The sequence below is a fragment of the Dermacentor albipictus genome, chromosome 1 (assembly GCF_038994185.2).
Source record: "Dermacentor albipictus isolate Rhodes 1998 colony chromosome 1, USDA_Dalb.pri_finalv2, whole genome shotgun sequence".
NCBI classification, from domain to species: Eukaryota; Metazoa; Arthropoda; class Arachnida; order Ixodida; family Ixodidae; genus Dermacentor; species Dermacentor albipictus.
Window position 1 is genome coordinate 414,244,082 of NC_091821.1, and position 20,303 is coordinate 414,264,384.

At 43.7% G+C, this 20,303-nt stretch overlaps 1 protein-coding gene across 1 annotated transcript in view; it reads right to left on the bottom strand.

Annotated features, from left to right (window-relative positions):
* LOC139054229 (uncharacterized) overlaps positions 1–17,412 on the bottom strand; it is a 42,910-nt gene extending 25,498 nt beyond the window's left edge. The window contains exon 1 of the mRNA XM_070530934.1: positions 16,890–17,412. Within this exon, the coding sequence (XP_070387035.1) occupies positions 16,890–17,412 (523 nt within the window). The remainder of the gene's footprint in view (positions 1–16,889) is intronic.
* Positions 17,413–20,303: the final 2,891 nt, after the last annotated feature.

Here is a 20,303-nt window from a genome sequence, read left to right on the forward strand (position 1 = left end):
CCGGATCTTTTCTGTTTTCTGTAACGCCATTAAGTTAGGAGGGAACGCTCGCCATATCAGCTGAACTTCCTGTGTGATTAACCTCAACACATGCCAGCCGGATAGAGCGGATATGCACTTGCTGCACGTTAAAGAAGAGAACGGTAAACACGCTCTACTTTGCGCTTATCTGTTCCTCACAGAAGGGAAAAGAAAACGCGCCGGTTTAAGTGGACGTTGTTTTTCGTCGAGTTGATTGAATCATGTGGTAACTTTTTTTTTTCGTCACTTTCTTGCGCCGGAACCGAAAAAGTACAGCCAATCTAAGCGTCTATCTGAACATTTGTTTACCATGACTGGAACCACACCGGAAATTTGCCGCTGGAGCTCTGAAAGCGGCGAAAGCTGCAAAAGCGCGCAGCAATAAACGTATATAGCCTTTCAAGTTGATACTCGTGAATGTTGCTGAGGAAGAGAATCTAGTTAGGGTTTCGCTTCTCAGTGTACCCAGGAAATTCTTCAGCCGATTTGCGTGACGCGTGCATTAAGTTACCCCGAACACAAAGAGGAATAAAGTATGCAACATCACTGTGTATAGATAGAAAAGTAAAGTACTCACCTGACCTTTCGTATCCTTCACGGTGCTAAGCAGTTGGGAACTAAGTATAAGGCTTTCCGTGTAAATGGAGTGCCCCGTAGGATCGCGCTCGCCGAGACAAGCAAGCAATAAAAAAGAATATATTTAGGACTACTTGATTAATAAACCAAATTATACGTTACGATGGTATCTGCGGCTGCACATATGTGTTCATAAGAGGTTTGAAAGCATACGGCATTGAAGTGTATGTAACCCTTGAAAGAAAAGTAGATTTTGAGAGCGTGGCCTAATAGGCAAGAAAATATTTTGCGACGGCGAAAAGTGACACAGTGTCCCTACGGACCACAGCATATTATTCTTAAGACGCCACAATGCTCGGAGATGGCTGTCGGTGATCGAAGTGTCCTTCCGAATACAACAAGGGTCGTAAGAGACAACGAAAATTATTATATATAAAACGGCGGAAACAGCCAAAGCAATCGATTCTGTTTAATAAAGGAATGATGACTTTAAAAGTGCTACATTGTAGAACTGAATATATTTAGGTTCCATTTGTTGTATTAGTGCTTATGATGTTGGGCTGCTAAGCACGAGGTCGTGGGATCGAATTCTGGCCACTGCGGCTGGAATTCGATGGGGCGACAACGCCTGGTTACTTGTATTTCAGTGCACGTTAAAGAGACCCTGATGGTCTATATTTGCGGTGTCCCCCACTATGGCGTGCCTCATAATCAGGTCGCGGTTTCGGCACGCAAAACACCATATTTTCTTTTGTCTTCTTGCGTAATTTCGTAGAAAAGCTAGCTTGCAACCAGCACACTGGTAAGGGTGAACAAAACGCTGTGCGTATACACCGAGTCGACACATGTACGTTGCCCTGTGTTGCGCCAAGTCGGGCGATGACGTACTTTCCGTGAAACGCGAATTTCCATGTGACCTCCCGAAAAACCACGTGCGCGGTAGACAATTTCCCGAATTTAGGTGAGCTCGAAACTGAAGTCATTTGGTTCGGACGCCTGTGCTCTACTAATCTCCACAAACGCATTTTGGTTTTATTTAATGGAAAACGGGAAAATTACAGTGCGACGTCACAGAAATACATGCATCTCATTGCACACCCACTCAGAAATCCCGTCATGAACGAGAAGAAGGGAAACCGAGGCGCCAAAATTTTGTTGGTCACAATCACATGAAGGCAACGGAGAATGAAGCCACGGGAAGCGTAGGGTAAATTACTTGTTTTTAATTAGAATGTAGAAATAGTAAAGGGCGGAAAAAATTAAAGTGCGCGAAAAAAATAAGTTTGCAGCAGGTCCAAAGAGTTAGAATCTACAGTGTGTTTCACGTAACTTGAACCAAAGATGTTGAACCAAGGAGCCTGTGATTACTTGGCCCATTCACCAAGGGAACAGCTACGCGTCGCGTTATCTTGAGTGATCGCGCGTCAAGCTACACCTCATAATTATGACAGCACAGCCCCTGAACAAGCTCGCGTTGTTACGAGTATTCAGACTGTCGTCTGTCCGCGTGAAAAACCACACAGGACCTGATAGCGCTGCTTTAAAAGGATTGCCTCCATATCGCTAAACGTCGTTTGTGTTGTCATGGATCAGCAATTATTTTTTTTGAGGTTAAGATGTTTTACAAGAATTGTAATCCAACTTCACCACTCACCTTCTCCTGGATCAGGTTTGAGCAGGGCCTCTATAATGTAACGGTTCTATCACAGTTGCTTTAATTTTAGAGCTTCGTCAGTGGCTTGAGCGGCCCTCCGTCTACTTTACAAGCAGGATCGGTCGGCCATGTACAATACATGGTAAACGCGAAAGGTAATCGTGCAAAAGGACAGTCGTGTTATACCAACCTAGAACTCATGCCTGGTAACGAGAACAGCACCACTGGCGGTAGTTGCATAAACTGGCCAGGAGCGGTTACAGTCAGAAGTCGAGCTCAGACAGCCCCGACTTGACAGCGTTTACATGAACTCGTTCCTGACGGCTCGGGAGTGTAGCGGCAGACTTCGTTGAGGTCAGAGATAAGGCAACGCATCCATGCAATCGCTGTTGGCTGTGAACCAATGGCACAGTCAACATCGCTGGCGAAGCCCTGATCGATACCCGCTTAGCCAGACCGGCTAGCCGTTACAGGAATCCGCCAGGCAAGTCTTAGACCGACAAACTTACTTGATCCGTTTTAGTTGGGTTCATGTGGACGCGCTGACTGCCAATTACCAAACCAAAATTTTCTTCTACGCCAGAGTGATACTTGTATTACGTTGCGTTCTAACTGAGTTGAGAGCCTTCTTCTTCCCTCATATACTTAAATTGCACTCTGCCTAGGTTACCTCGCAAATCATTCATTCGGCGTAGTAAATAGGAAGGGCGAGGTAAAACGGAGTCAAATGAGGCAATAGGTTTACAGTTGTGCGAAAGGATCCCTCAGGAAATGTAAAGTTAGGCTACCCCATCAGCTACCATTCGTATTTGCGCATGTTAAAGAAGACTACACGAATTAAAGACCAACATTTCGTAATAACAACTTACGCCCGCACACAAATACCGAGATATCTCGTCGGTTTAAAAGGAACTGGATAATCCCACGATTAAGAATAATTTTGTCGATAATTTTGTATGCAAGAAACCAGTTGTGCACTGTTGCCCACGACAACGCGCCAGATCATGCTGACACCTCACTGTGCTCCAGTTTGTGGCTTTGGAAAGGGCGTATATTTTTAAATAAAACTACGCATTATCACTGTTACATGTTGAGGATGTCCCTCTTGTCTGCCTCTTCGCGCTTCTTCTGTCAACCCTGCATACATTTTTTTTCTTTGCATGGTGGACGCTTGCGAAGAATTTGCTTACCTCTACATACGACAGCGAAATGCACCTTAATACAGTGCAAACTTAACTAGTGTGGGGGTATAATGCATGCGAAGCCGCATAATTGTCGTCGCACCGCAGAAGCCTCGCACATTTCAAAGCAGGGATAAATGTAAACAATCCAAAAAGTAAGACCCTGCAACACGTAAGCGTAATTTTATAAACTATATAGTTCCGCTTAACTCACAACACCCCCGTTGTGGGTTGTTTGGTTCAGTATCAATGTGGGAAATAAAAGGGTCCGGCATCGAAGTGGTCATCTCATGACGTCACTGCCCGCGTCGTGATCAACTGGCTGTTGCCATTGTACATGTAGACGGGGGACAGTGCGCTGAACTGCAAGAGTCTTGCGCAAACTTCTTAGCTTTGGATTCACTTGGTTGAGTAACTGAGGTCGTAGTAAATGAGTCCAGAGTCGGAAGAATGTCTGAACTCGGCTTATTATTACCTATTTTGATTTCATTACGGCCAAGAGAATCCGAGAAGGAACCAGTGTCAGCTAACAAAGGCGACAGCGTATCAGAATAACTTTATACCGTTTTATTTGCTTTTTGGTGTGGTACTTCTACAACGCCGTTGCACTCAGGTTCCGAAACGAGTTTCTGTGCGGGTGGGTGTTTGTACCATGCACAAGTAACACGGCTTACCGTATGAAATCATAGCCATCCGCTATAACGTAATCCTCTCTACCATAATTAGCGATTGTTTCTGCAAGTAAAAGTACGAAATAAGGAAACGAAGAAAAGCTTTTCTCTCCCTCAATCTCGTTCTATCTTATTTGGGGCTTTATATGCGTTTGGTCGCGATATGAAACTCTCTTCAGGCATTACAACAAACAAACAAACAAACAAACAAACAAACAAACAAACAAACAAACAAACAAACAAACAAACAAACAAACAAACAAACAAACAAACAAACAAACAAACAAACAAACAGATAACAAAAGCAATAGTACAGTGAACAAGTTTGAACTCGCCTGCCTCATTTAAATTTCAAATTTCAAGCGGCACTTGCTTGTTCGGTGTTTTCAAAAGCGCAGGGAAAAGCACAAAATAAAAATAAAATAGGAGTGGGTGGGTTGAACCATCATGAGCAAAGAGCTAGCGCAAGATACCCGCGTGCCGATTATCACGCTCTTGAGCTGTCTTGCTCCCGGCAGTTATTAAAACGAGAATCGGGTGTCGTGTACAAACGTCGCGCTCTCTCACTGTCAGAACAGCGGACCTTTCATGTCTGAAGCGTAATTGGAGCGATTCATGCAAAGCGAACCACGACGAGGCAGAAGCTTTAAAAAAAGAACAAAACAAGAAAAACAAACAAACAAACAAACAAACGAACAAACAAACAACGTGCTCTCGCGGCCGTATGCAGTTTCTAGCGCTCTTATAGGGCCGTTTGTCACGCACGCGTAAAATCAGTGAGCAGCTGAAATTTGATATTTTTTTACCGCGCGATTCTGACGACCGAGTGATCACGATCCGCAATACAAAATGAGCAGATTCTGAGGGTCAACTCAAATCATCGGATTCAGTTTGAATTGAGTTAGTTTTTCGAGTTCCTTTCGGGAATAAGTAGCGCTGCATGATTGAACCCATTCACAGTAGCTTGATTTTCCATTACAGAGAACCAGCTATACATTTCGCAATATATAACCACATGCTTCATTCCCATGCATTTACTGTAGTTTCCGTTTTTAGGCAGGCGAACGTTGTGTTTGACGCGCTTGATAATGATAATACGTTCTGAGAATATTAGTCACTCATTTGAATAATTGTTTAGTGCCAGTGTTCAGACGTGAGTCTGCACGCTGATGGGCGTTTACAATAACAGCCAGAACCAAAACAACAATAAATATACTCGGACAACTGCAAGAGCAATACATATGGCGCCCGTACTTAAAAGGAAGAGGTCTGGACCCCGACCAAAAATGGTTTAAAAGAGTTATTTACGTTTCGGCTCCCCCACGGGAGCCTTGTTCACAATGAAAGAAGCGGCAGAGCTGGCGCCCCTTTTTATGTGCGTCTCAAAACATGATTAAGGCACCTGGCATACATGGGCGGCAGATTGCCTTCGTTGCGATTAAGAGTGTGCGCCGTGGTTTGGATGATTAGGGACTCAAGATAAAGACGCGAAGAATGATTTCGCTCCTTCGCAATCACACGAGATTTCTCCCAGTTAATCTTATGTGATGTGGCTGCGCAGTGTTCGGCCAAGGCATTTGATGCAACGTGTCGTTTCTGGACGTCATTCATGTGTTGCTTAAGTCTTGTTTTGAAGTTGCCGGTTTCACCGACGTACACATATCGACAGTCCGCACACGGAATGACATACACCACGCCTGGGAACTTGTCCTTTTCCAATGGGTCTTTCACATGCACGAGCTCGTGTCTAAGTTTCCGGGAGGGCACATGCGCAGCCTGCACGTCATATGACCGCAGGACGCGTGCAAACAATATACAAGCAGCAATCAAGTTCACCGTTGAAGTGGAATCCGAAGGGCAACTGCCGTTCCTGGACACCCTTGTGCAGCGAGATGGGCCGAACCTGTTATTCAAGGTGTTTAGGAAGCACACTCACACGGGCCGCTACCTAAACTACAGATCGGTGCACCCTGCTTCGCAAAAGAGGTCTGTTGTCGGCTCTCTTCTTCGTCGGGCAAAAAACGTGTGCACAACAGCGGTAGACCACATGGCGGACAATGCACTTGTGCGGAGCGAATTAATGGCTTGTGGATACCCTGTGTACGTCATTGACTCGGTAGGGCGTCAGCTGGCTGGCACAGTACCCACCCAGTCTGGACCCCCCCAAAAGACGGGCTGCGATTCCGTACGTCCCCGGCATAAGCGAAACTCTTGCACGCGTCCTGCGGTCATATGACGTGCAGGCTGCGCATGTGCCCTCCCGGAAACTTAGACACGAGCTCGTGCATGTGAAAGACCCATTGGAAAAGGACAAGTTCCCAGGCGTGGTGTATGTCATTCCGTGTGCGGACTGTCGATATGTGTACGTCGGTGAAACCGGCAACTTCAAAACAAGACTTAAGCAACACATGAATGACGTCCAGAAACGACACGTTGCATCAAATGCCTTGGCCGAACACTGCGCAGCCACATCACATAAGATTAACTGGGAGAAATCTCGTGTGATTGCGAAGGAGCGAAATCATTCTTCGCGTCTTTATCTTGAGTCCCTAATCATCCAAACCACGGCGCACACTCTTAATCGCAACGAAGGCAATCTGCCGCCCATGTATGCCAGGTGCCTTAATCATGTTTTGAGACGCACATAAAAAGGGGCGCCAGCTCTGCCGCTTCTTTCATTGTGAACAAGGCTCCCGTGGGGGAGCCGAAACGTAAATAACTCTTTTAAACCATTTTTGGTCGGTGTCCAGACCTCTTCCTTTTAAGTATGTATCATCCCGACCAGACGGGCTTCCGTCATACTCTCAACTTCATCCATATGGCGCCCGTTTCTTCCAAATATAAAACAGCTGCCGACTTGGATAATCCCAGGGTGTCGAGGAAGCTTTGTAAGTGGTTTTCTGAACGCCCCTAAACAGGTAGAACTTGGGGGCTTAACCGACTTTCATTTTAACCCACACGCTTCAAAATTTGCCGGCACGCAATCCCTAACTGGCCCCTCTAACTGCGGTTGAGCAGGACTGCTGTTCATTTTTGGTTGCTAAACGCTGTTCATGGGTGGCTGCAGCGCTAGACAAATTACCGAACGTCATTTTATGTACAATTACGCATTTCCTTATTCAAGCTCATTCTGTACCCGCCGCGGTGGCTTAGCGGCTACGGTGTTGCTCTGCTAAGCACGAGGTTGCGGGATCAAATTCCGGCCGCGGCGGCCGCATTTCGACGAATTGCAAAAACGCCCGTGTCCCGTTCAGTGGGGGCACGTTAAAGAATCCCAAGTGGTCAAAATGAACCCGCAGTCCCCCATTACGACGTGCCTCATAATCAGATCGTGGTTTAGTACCGAAGCTTGTTGCTGTCCGTAATGAATCGTTGAAAGGCCTTTAATTGTTACCTCCCGGGGACTATAGAAAAGGCTGGATCAAATTCAGAATACGATAACGTATGGATAAGACAGCCATAGAACCGATAAGACCTAGCACTTGGAAGGAGAAGACCTGACAGGAACACGGTCAATTATACCTACAATTTTGTAATAATTCCCCACCTTGTGTATTCTTTCCCAGCTCATTTGCTATCGGTGGTGGTGAGTGTATATTATGCAGATCAATCCCAGCTCAGCACACTCATGAGGTTCTACTTTTGTTTGACACATCGGATTGGAAAATTTGGCAGCCTGGCAGAAGCTCCTGTGTCTTCAGTGATGGTGTCATTTAAAAAAAAATTAAGGGGCTGAGTCGACCAAAGCGCCACCTTTGCATTGCTTGATAGCGGAAGGGCTAGAAGCACTGGAGGGAGAGAGAGAGCAAACATTTTAAATGAGCCTGATTCATTTTCTATTCATGCGCTGTCTTAGCTGCGACCATCTGGCGAGTTTCGACGATCTATCTAGTCGCAGACTCTCCAATCTGCCAAAAATGGTAATATCTGACCAATAGTAAAATATTCGTCGTCATTTCAGACAATGTACTGCGCTGCTGGCAGAAAAATTCAAACAGAAATGTATAAAACCTTTAGAAAAAATGCTGGTCAAATAGATCTATTTCTGTAGGCCCGGCAACGAAAGAGTTAAACCCTGGAGTTCTATAAAGAAACCTCTCTTGCCAGAGCAACATGCTACATTTCCCTATTTGAACTTAATGTTTTTTGCGCCTGCAGTGCTCGCGCCACTGTTACAGCGCGCACTATCGCCTATGCTGTGCCGAACAAGAACCCACCGCACATTTGACTCGATGCTTACAATTTCGGTCGATACTACATTTGGATTAAAATGTCATTGCTTCAATAATCGAGAACCTGGACACTGTATTCACAGAAATATCTTACACTAGGATCGTTTTCAAATAGAAAATTCCAAGCCAACCCTGATTATGAACGTGTTACTAGCAAAGGCTGCCGGCCAATAACAAAGACACCTTTCGAACGAAAAGCTTTGGGAGTTCGGGCCCTTGAATATTTCGCGGGCTACTTGCTATGAAACAGAGGACTACAGTAGTGAAGATAAGCCGATTTGGGAACAACCTTTGAGCGTCATCATCACGAATGCCGGAGAAGCCACGCCATGTTTATCACGATGAGGTATTGTCACTAATGTGGCAAGGAGTGAGTTATAAAAATTGTGAACATTCACGGAATGTAAGACACTAAGTGTTAACACTTAGTGTCACACTTAGTGTAAGTATGAACAGCCACAGTCGGAGTAGTGATGGCGAGCATAAACGAGAACGATAATGACGGGGATGGTGACAGCCCGACAATGGCTAGACGGTGGAAGATGAGAGCAAATGCCTTACCCAATGCGGAGTCTCGGGTGATGCGGACGATCTTTTCGGACGGTTTGTTCTCACTATTTTACGGCTTATGTACGATACGCAAGCCGTCGAAAGAGGCACATTATCGACACCCAAGACAGAAGGAGAGAAAGACTGGTCATTGATTCTTGTTCCGCTGATATTGTTATTATTACTGAAACGTGGCTTTCTCCCAAAAGAAAGAAAACAGCAGTGAAATATTGGATTGCGAAAGCTGTTATAATCTGTACCGATGTGACCACGACATTCGATCAGGAGAAGGAGTCTTGATAGCTATCAAAGATGCTCTTGTGTCGCAAAACATTCTGCTTGTTTCATCATTAGAACTTTGGTGTGCACGAGTGGTCATTACAAACCGTGAATTTATTTTCTGTACCTAATATAGACCGCCTAGTGCTTCTATTCGGCTTTGTGACGAACTTCATGACGCAATTAATAATATTAATATAAGGTACCCTACGTCGCCTTTGTTTATACTTGGGGACTTCAATTTTCTGAATGTTGTGTAGCCGAATGATTCCGTTACTGTTAAAGAGTGTTCTCCGCAATTTTCAAAATTTTTAGACCTCTGCCACGGTTTTAATCTAATCCAACTTGCACACTACCCTACGCGATCTACACAGACTTCTGCCAACACATTGGATCTTATTCTTACCACTGCACCCAACTTGGTTTCTCTCCTAACGTTCCTGCAAGGAATAAGCGACCATTTGATGATCAGGTGGTGTCGTACCCTACGAAGTGTTAAATGACTATAGCTACCTGAAAACTTGTTTTATTCTCTCTAATGATCCGCTTCACTCTTAAGGCTCATGTTAGCACTAAAACAAAGCTCGAAAATTATACTAGATTACAACAGAGCCGATGTTTGTTCAAAAAGTGCCGAGTTTGAGTTTTCATTGCAAACTACCTTGTGAACTTCTTACAAGGAACTGTAGATGAAAATTGGTTTCTGTATAAAAACAGACTTCTGTCTGTAATTGGTCGCTACGTGGCTAAAAGAAGGCTTCCTTCTAATCACCGTTCGGCGATGTTTAATAATTAGCTAAAGTGACTGCGCAAGAGCAGCAACAACAACAGCAACAACAAAAAAAGCGGGTGTTTCGCCACGCCAAAGTTACAAATCATCATGATCACTGGTTCCATCATCGCCACATTGCCGATGAATTTTGTTGGGCATTAGCTAATGCCAAACAAACTTTTTTGACTAATACTCTTACATCGTCTCTGGTTTCTAACCCACGGAAGCTTTGGTCTTTTGTCATCATCATCATCATCATCATCATCATCATCATCATCATCATCATCATCATCATCATCATCATCATCATCCTAGTTACGCCCACTGCAGGGCAAAGGCCTCTCCCATACTTCTCCAACTTAAACTAAAACTAAACAGGTACTAAACAGGTACTAAAAAACTAAACAAACAGGTACTAAAAAGAATGTCCTGCAGTTCATTCAATCTGACATGCCTGTTTTGCCCCACGAGTGATGTGATATCTAGAATGACACCTTCTCCTCATTTTTTCAGCAGTCGCTCGAAACTGCTGTGCCACTTTTATCGCACGCAAGTTTTCCGCCTATCGATCGGATCTTTTCTCACTGGGTGGGCGTTGGCAAACTTATAAGCAGTTTAAAATTTTCTTCGTCTTTTGGCCCTGACTCCAATAACAAAAAAATGCTAAAATGCGTTGAATTGTTTTCATCTATTATTTTATCGAAGATTTCTGACCAGTCTTCAGAGCTTTCTGCGCTGTCCAAAGACTGGAAGGTGGGTGGTTCCGGTTCATCAATCAGGACACATCCATTCCGCTAATAATTAACGATCAGTTTCTTTAACATACACACTAAGTAAAATGTTGGAACATATAATTTATTCGCAACTTATTAATTTTCTAGAGACCAACTCTTTCTTTAAAACCACGCAGCATGGCTTTAGAAAGTTATTTTCCTGTTAAACGCAGCTTCTTTCTTATACGAACGATTTGCTTAATAATGCAGATGAGAAAACTGAGAGCAACTGCGTATTTCCGGACTCCTCGCGAGCTTTCGATTCCGTTTCTGACGATTTACTGATCTTTATATTTTCCCTCCTTAATATTGCAACCCCAAGCTATTTGCATGGCTAAAGACTTTCCTCTATAACAGGACCGAGTATGTAACCGCTAACGAATTTACGTCCAGCCTTGCTCCCTAACATCCAGTGTTCCACAAGGATCGTATACTCGGTCCCTTGCTTTTTTTCATCTACATTATTGACCTTCCTGACCGTATCTCTAATGCATAACCATTAGGCTGTTCGAGGGCGATTGTGTCATCTATCGCGAAATAACTAACCTTTCTGATTCCGCTAAGCTACAGGACGAACCGGAGAGTGTATCCAACTGGTGCAACAAATGGCTAATGCATCCTAACACAACTAAATGCAAAAGTATGCGCGTATTCTCTAGCTATATCCCTTCTGATATGTTCCCGCATTCTGTTAATGTTACTGCCCTGTCGGTTGCTGATTTCCATAAGTATCTTGGCCTGTATATTACTAGAAACCTTTAATGGAATATTCATGTTGAATATGTAATGCCGACTGGGCTTTAGGCTACTTGAGAAGAACATTTGCATCAGCAGCCCACCCCACTAAAGCTTACTCAATACAATACACTCACCCGTCCATAATTAGAATATGCTGTGCCTTATGGGACCCTGTTGATACCAATTTTGCCATTTTAGCTGAGAGCATTCAGAACCGCGCCGCCTGTTTTATTCTCTCAAATTATTCACGTCATTCTAGCTCACGTCCATGAAAAATACACTGGATCTACCTGACCTCTCGTTACCTCCCAAGTACTCTCGTCTCTCTCTTTTTCATGGAATATATTACTTTAACCCTTCTCTTAAAGAAAATCTCGTCAGTACACCCAGCTGCATCTAATCTCGCATCGACCCTGCACACAAAACTAAAGTGCCACCTTGTCGAACTAATTTGTACCATTCTTTTTCGCCAACAACCGCCGATCAATGGAACCACCTGCCTGCCACCGCAGTCTCCATTTGTGACACCACTAACTTCAATATCGCTGTTCAAAGTGCCTTATAGTCTTATTTTCCATTCATGTGCTGTACTGCAAATATTGTATATTTTCACCACTCCTTTCTGTTGTGCCTACTAGCCCTTGAAAGTATGTATAAATAAATAAATAAATAAATAAATAAATAAATAAATATAGCTTTCGCATTTCGCAACCGCTAAAAAGTTGCTCATTTTTGGTGTGCTTGTGTTTAAGCATCCTATTTCAAGACGTAGTAGCACAACGTATACTGCGACACATAAAATTATAGCCTGATGACTGCTTGTTCGGAGGAATATGTACTAGTATTAATTGCTCATGCAATTGTTCAGAATCCTTATCTGCTGTTTCAAAGAAAGAAGCACCTAAACATAAACGAATGAAAGTAATAATTTCCTATTTTCAGTATCAGTACTGAGAGTAAAAAAAAATATTGGAAGTATACAAATATGCAAATCATTCCCAGTTCTCAACTTTTTGTAAGTCACCTCACGCAAAAATTGTCATGAAGATTTGTTGTCATCAAATAGTGTCACAGCGTCAGTGGCGTCAAATACTACTCATAGTGACGCCCATATCATGCGCGAAAGAAGTAGCTTCGCAAATGTAAAAACGGGTAAGTTCGCATTGTACAAGGAACATTTGTGCTTGCTCATTGCAGCAGGCACCTGAATTGTTTTTTTTACTGCATTATTTAGGCTTGCGAAACAACGATTGTCAACTCAGAGAACAAGCAGAAGCCTTCTAATACTTGATTATTGTGTTCGATCAGCTTTGCTGTGCAAGCGAAGTGGTCAAGTGTTCATTCAACTGACGCCGGATCCTCCGCATACTTTGTTCAGTTCCCGTACTGTGCTGCTCAGTAATGAACGAAGGCAGTAATAGAGGCGGTGTACACTATGTACAGCTTAGATAGCTTATGTTTCGGTCGAAGGTCGGTCCGACATCGACTGCGTTTTCTTGCGCGAGTGAAAACCCCACACGTCGCGAAGGATTACTCGCAATAATTTTTACGTACGCTGTCGAAGCGCTCATGGATAAAAGTAACCCCGAGAGGGAAATTAAAGTGGCACTTCATATTAGTTGAGCACAATTATAAAAATACCATGCAGTCATGAACGTCTACTGCTGCTTGTCACATCGTTAAAGCAGCCTATACGTCAGATTTTGCTGCTCTGTCATGTATCCTCGCTGCTGTTGTCACTTAAAGATTAGGTTGCCGAGTAAATCAACGCACAAATATTGCGTCTTTTTACTCGGGAAGTGCTAGAAGAACTGGAGGTTAGTTCCAACGATACCTACACTCCTAATTTTAATTTTCCCGACCCCCCCAATCTGCCAAAAATGTTCAAATCTGGGAAATAGATACGTTCAGTCGTCATATCTGACGGAGCAGGATGTCGCTAGTAGGAGAATTCACACGGAAGTGCTTAACAACGCATAAAAAGACTGTCCATCAAATTGATCGATTTCTGTAGGTGCGGTAACGAAAGGGTGAATGGTAGAGAGGTTAGCACTTGAAAAGGTTTGCCTTACTTAAGTTCATGAGGGATGAACGAAAAGGAGCAAAGCGAAGCAAAAAAAAAGAACACGCACGCGCGCGCGCGCACACACACACACACACACACACACACACACACACACACACACACACACACACACTCACACACTCACACACACACACACACACACTCACACACACACACACACACACACACGCACGCACGCACACACACACGCACAAATTTAATCGACATTAAAGTATGAAAAACACAACTTGTCTGCTTTCGAAGTCCATTAAAAAGGGCACACTTGACTAGGGAAGTAACATTACATAAGCCACATTGCAATCCATGTTCTTACGCTCCTACCGACTACACATCATCCGTAAAATATGTCGGTTTGCGTTTTGACAGCGATCTGTCATGGAATTCGCATGTTTCTTATGTCTGTCAGAAGATTCGCTCAGTGCTTTGCTTACCTTATAACATCCGTCACCTCATGCCCATATCAGTCAGGAAAACCACAGCGCATGCGTTGTGATACAGTGTTGTCCGATACGGAATTACTGCCTACGGACATTGTGCTCTTCGTTATCAAAAAGAATTAACTTACTAATGGGCTCCCTTTTAAAAGTTGTAGGTTATGACTTGTGTCTTGAAGGCGACACCGACATTTTTAAGGCATTATCCATGCCAGATTTTTCTTCGGTTCTACTGCAGACAATAGCCCTGAGACATTTCTGGCACAATCGTTATAAAGTACCATATTGTCACGTGGTAGTGACGTTAAAGAACACAGTAGCAGTACTGTGAAAGACAAACTAGCTTTTATTGGGCGAACCTGTGCCCACAAAACAGGGTACACTTAAAGCACAACGATAGCGGCGAACACAGTCGGCGATCGTCGAAAATCTGATGAGCGGGTCGAGCGCGTCGGCTTTTATACTGCAGTCGTCGAATGTTCCTGACTAACCGTTCGGACCCGCGTGCCTTCCACAAAGTTCTACACCATTCGCGTTACGCGATGAAATCAGATAAGACAGGGTTCGGCGACAACAGACAGCCAGATAGAAGCATCGATAACTTTCCAGAAACTTCGGATACATGCAGGCGCATCCCGCGCTGTGCGATTACATTTGTTAGGCGGCGAAACGTGGTCGCCCGATAAAGATAAGTACACGCGTCAATATGTAACTCGCCGTAGCCTTAGACCAAAATGGCGTTATCAAATAGCTCGTTGTGCAACAAAATACCGCAAGAGAATGCGCGAATACTACGTTCCTGCGTTGTTTAATTATTTACCCCGTAATGCGCTGCAGTCAACATCAAAATACAAGCTCAAGAAAGCGCTAAAACGTGCGGATTTAAGCGGCTATAACACGTAAAGAAATAGACCTCGCTTACCTCCTTCTCTATTACGCCTACAGAGTGGCTTCGATTAAAAATATGACTAGAAAGTTTGTTCCTGCACAGCTTTCATTGAAGCATTTGTGGTTTTGACTCATTTTGTTATTTATAATCATCTACGCATTTTGCGCCGCACAGTGTAATCATGATGCATGATGATACTTGTATGCACCAGATGTGCTTCTCAAACCTGTATATGTGCATGTACGTACACCTATTATAAATGCGTACAATGTGAGTATTAGTGTATGTATATACATTTATCGTTTCCCTGTATTTCTTATTTTTCTTCTCTCTTTTTCTTGATATTGTAACAGTTGCGCTGCCTGTCACGCTCTGCCAGTCAAGCCCAATGTGGCTTTGGCAGGCCTGATGAATGTATTAGGTTTTATAGAAATACTGAGAGTTTATTATTATTATTATTATTATTATTATTATTATTATTATTATTATTATTATTATTATTGAGAAATTGGAGAAAATTTTACGAATCCAGCGCCGTTTACTCGGCCAAGTTTCGTGCCTAATAGGCTGTCTAGCTGGGAGCATTTGCGCTTAAAGAATAGTCAAAGTGTAGAGGGACACGTGGAATGGAACGTTAAATTCAACATACCATTACATTTAGGTGGAAACAATAAACCCTCATTCATCGATTGCGGCTGGGCCTCAATTTATTTTACACAAGATATTTACACAAGATTGGCCTCAGTGAAATTCCTCAGTGACGCACCAAGACTCTGACCTAAATCGTCTTTAACGACATTAGACAGTGACCCACTGAGTTAAAAAAAAGTATTGGGCCTGTGGCACAAAATTGCGATGTGCAATATTCGCATTAAAAAAAGTTCTGGAAGACAGAGGCATTGTTGCTCATTATTAACGCATGAAAAGGTATCTTCCATTTATAAGAGATTTCAATATTAAAACAGTCACTGTGTAAATGTGGCATTATTGGGGTTCGTATCTTCACTTCGGTGTTTCTATTGTCACCATGTTACGTAATATTGTGGTTCAAATTATTGTTTTGACAGCTTCGTTGTAATCTCATGGCGTTATTTTAACTTGCGCGTGATACTGTAGCTGTGCCTTGTATATACCGACTATTAAAGTGCCAAGAAGTAGCCTGCACCATATCTGATCGCCACCATGTCTTAGTACAGCAATCATGAATCTATGCACAGACCAACAAACAACGAAATTTTTTTGGTGCCATTACAGGAACCTTGTTCACAAAACACAAAAGGAAAACAGCCATCGGTGGAACAGTTCATGTACGCTTGAATATGGGACTAAGTGAGTTCGCATAAATGGGGTGAAGACTGATGTTCATTTTGTTAACGAAGTAGCTTGAATAATGAGCGATCCTAGATGAAGCCGTGATGACCCATTCCGGCCTCTCAACAGCAGCTGTGGCTGCGCCGTCCCATGAACGCTGCGTCCAGACGCTTGCACGTGCTGCGCTAAATATTTTGGCCGCGTGTGTCCCTTCTTTACGTCGTTGCGATGCTGCTTCAAAGGTCTGTTCAAGTTTCCGGTCACAACCACGTAAAAAAAATGCAATCTGCGCTTGGTATCTCGTACACACTAAGAAACTTGCATCGGGGCTGAACGTCCTTCCCTTTGACGAGATCCTGCGCTAGTTTGCTGTTCGGCATGGGTGCTTTAAGCACGCTGCGTGTTTTTGAAAAACTCGCAGGAGTGCTTCACGTATTTGTGCCATATCGGGGATGGTGGCACACTTTTTCGAGAGCATCTTTGTGGATGCTTCTCTTTGACATTGACAACCTGAAGGCGGTTCTCGTGAGCTTCCGCATAGGCTACTTCTGGTACCAATTTGCTTCAGGTCAGCATCTATATTTTTAAGTTCCACTGTTAGGGTGCCTTTCTCAGAACACGGCTGCACTGTCCGTCTGCGCGCTTGTGAGATGTAGGGTGCATCAATTTGAAGTCGATGTGTCCACCCGTGTGTGGTATTTCGGGGCACAATAAACGACAGACCATTTGAAGACCGGTTCACCAGTGTGTTGAGGAACGGTACAAAGCCAACGACCTCTACCTCTGCTGCGAACTGTAAAGAGGTTTCCACGTTGTTCAGGTGCTGAAGAAAACGCTGAACGTGCTCCCTGTCTAGGACGCGCAAGCAGCCTCCTCCGTAGCGAAGAAACAGCTTTGGACTAGGCTCGGAAGACTCCAGGGCCCTTCTTTTGACATTCTTCATCGTTACGTTGCCCGTTTTTACAGAAACCGATGCACTCATAGCAGTACGGAGCATTTGCTGGTAGAAGTCACCCTTAGACGTCAAGTACGCGTTAGTCAAACAGAAGCGAACGAGTGCACGAACCTCATCCATGCGGAACGGTGCGTGGTCAAGTAGGATTGGGTCTTTCTGAAGGAGCTTTTTGAAAGTTTCGACGGTAAACATCACATGGGCGGTCAAAAAGAGCGAGCAAACGTCGAAGGAAACGAGTACGTCCTCATCGTTCAGGGTCAATTCCTTCACCTCCTTGATGAAAACAGTCATGTCGAGAACGTGTGTCTCCGTTGTTCCTGCTAAGGGTGCAATTACTTTCCGCACGTAACGTGACAGTCGCAGAAGAGGTGCTCTAGCGAGCACTGCAATTGGTCGTAGCAGCAGTCCACTGTTGCGAGTTTTGGGCAAATCGTAGATGGCCGCCGCACGACCATTATTGCAACGTAACTGATAATAGAGGCTCTTGTGTGAATACGGAAAGCCCTTGAACAATCGAACTTTTGAAAAGACGCTCTGCATTTTCGCAGAGTCCTTGAAGGACCACGAAAAGGCCCATGTCAGAATATGTTTCACTTACCCAATTGAGGCAGTGGGTCCGCACAATGAGTTCTTTCGTTCGGAGCTTTGTGAAAAGCCTATCGGTCTTCGCCTTGCCTTGGAATTCGCGTGGTAAGGCACCGCAGCGAAGCACTGTACTTGGCAATGCGCTGGCGCTCCTTGAACTACCCTTACAAAAGTCGTTATAAGGATTTTTTTCTTTTCGGTCTGGTTTTGTATTGCTATAAATACGCGTGCTGTTAAAATACAGTTAAATGTTATGCACGATTTTCCGAGAGGGGTTTTACAATATCGCGAACTTTTCTCTCTTCTTTAAAAGCTGCCCGTGGCCTTACGTACGCTCGAATTGCTAATTTGCTATCCGTGCAGGTGGCCAGCTGTCTTAATCATGTTTTATTTGCTGGTAAGGCTAATATTTCCGAAAAAAAGCGTAATATCATGTTGTCGTTGATGCTGAAATAAACAAGAAGCTCACATCATTTGCCCTCTTTGTGACTAAGACAGCCGTTTCGCCACGTGCCACTTACACGTAAGCAAATATAGCCAACATAATCAGACGCTAGGGTTATCCAAATCCCACCGGCCCCTCGGCACGAGAATGTCGCGTTAGGAGTGCTGTTACTCCCTTAGGGCCTTGACATTTCACAATCGTTCTAGATATTCTGAGAGATGACAAAGGAAAAGCGTGCTCGTCAAAGCGAACGATCATAATTGCAAATATTGGGGACGTAAGATAGATGAAAGGACGTACCAGCGCTCAGGAACTGCCGACATCGGAGCACCCCTGAGCAATAAGAAAGCTTCACGAATGGCACGTGGCAGAAAGAAAACGTCGTGGGACGGTACTAAAAAAAAGAAAGAAAAAGCCGCCTCCGAGAATATAGCGTTCAGTCGTAACGTCATTTCATTTTCTTCGTGTGCACGTCCTTTGCCGCGGCTTCCGCCTTTGCTGGCTCCGGTAGAATGTAATGAACGCAGTTCCTTCGTAGCGATTTCATGGCTTTATTGCCGTCTGGAATGCCTAGGAGACAAATTAGGTGCCCTCAAAAGGACAATCAAGGCGGCTCTTTTATGTCCGCGGTGCTTTAGGCACAGCATAATCACATCGTCGCCTCAAGAGTGTTCATTAGTCCTGTACAAATTGCTCTTGCGCTCGGAATAACAACGCTATAAACCAAAAAAATAAATTAGTCTTCCTCATAGAATGGTCCCATCTCTTACTCAAAGAAAGGGACCAGATGGTGGTAAGGGGGACGTGAAACGCTGGTGCGAATTTTCGTTTCGTCATTATTGTGGGATAAAGTATCGTCTGTAATCACCTTACGATCAATCGGGTTACGATCAGCAAGATCCGATTGACCATTATTATTTAGTAATTAGTGGCCTCTCCTTATTTCTGGGACAAGCTTAAGTAAAATAGTTTACTCACATTGTAGTGGACTTGCCATTTTTTTTACACCTGGTATTCAGGAATAGTTCAATAGAATCAACCCTCGGAGAGGCTGGGAGAGCTTGTTTTTTGAAGTATTATGCCAGCATTTCAAACCACTGGTCTTGTGTACACTAGTAGTCTTGCGTAGAGTTGCCATAGGAAGACTTTTATACTTCTGTTGCGTATGATCTGTTCGATAATTTTACTAGTCTCTGCACGCTTTCCAGTGAAGCTACTCAGCTGCGTGTAGGCCGCTTAAGGCATTGCGCTTTGCAGAGTGCTGAAATCTGATGACATGGGAGCGCTGGAAGTGCTTCAAAGAAATAGCGATATGATGGAAGTTTTCTTGATTGGTGCATGGTCACCGGCGGCAATCCTTGTAGTGCAGCTGCGGAGGAAATCAAAATAAATATTTTAATAATGAACGAAATTTCGCCAATGAACTTTTAAACTAAGTGCCATTAGCGCACGTATTCCAATCAGCAAGTTGAAGCCAGAAATTTTAATAAAGCACATCCACTTGAAACGATGTTTTAATTATAACCTGAATTTTAAGAAAAGCGATATAAAACATGCAGAAAATATGCATCGTTGTTTTATTTTTTTTTTGTTTTTTTGAACTGAACACCCCTTCATACAATGAAGCTAACAGAATTACTGGAACGCCAATGCATTTCCCCGCAGACTTTCGGAACGGGCATCTCAAAAGTGGTGGCATGCCCAGAATTGGTCACAAGTATATGTGAATTTCGAAGACACTAGCTACAATTCCTAAATCTAAGTATGTGCCGGGAAGCGATTCGTTTAAAGGTTAATTAGAAAACATTTAATAAACAATTTATATTTTATTTCAATTTCTCATAAGCCAACGTCCAACCGTTAGAGTAATCCAGCTCAAGAAGTAGAATTGCACTACATCTCACAGGCGACATTCGAAGATTGTGGTAGCGACAAAACCATATGACTGTTCATGAGAGATAGAGATACACTGCTAAATAAGCGATATAAACCTTTACCTGCTGTTGTTTTTAACTGAAACGAAAATATATCAAGACATTTAGACACATATGACGTCGAGAGCTACAGTATGTCACATGATGCAAATAAAAATGTGGGGAAGTAGGGTGACATGAAAAAGGAGCGCCATAGCATACGGAAGTCTCAGGCACCA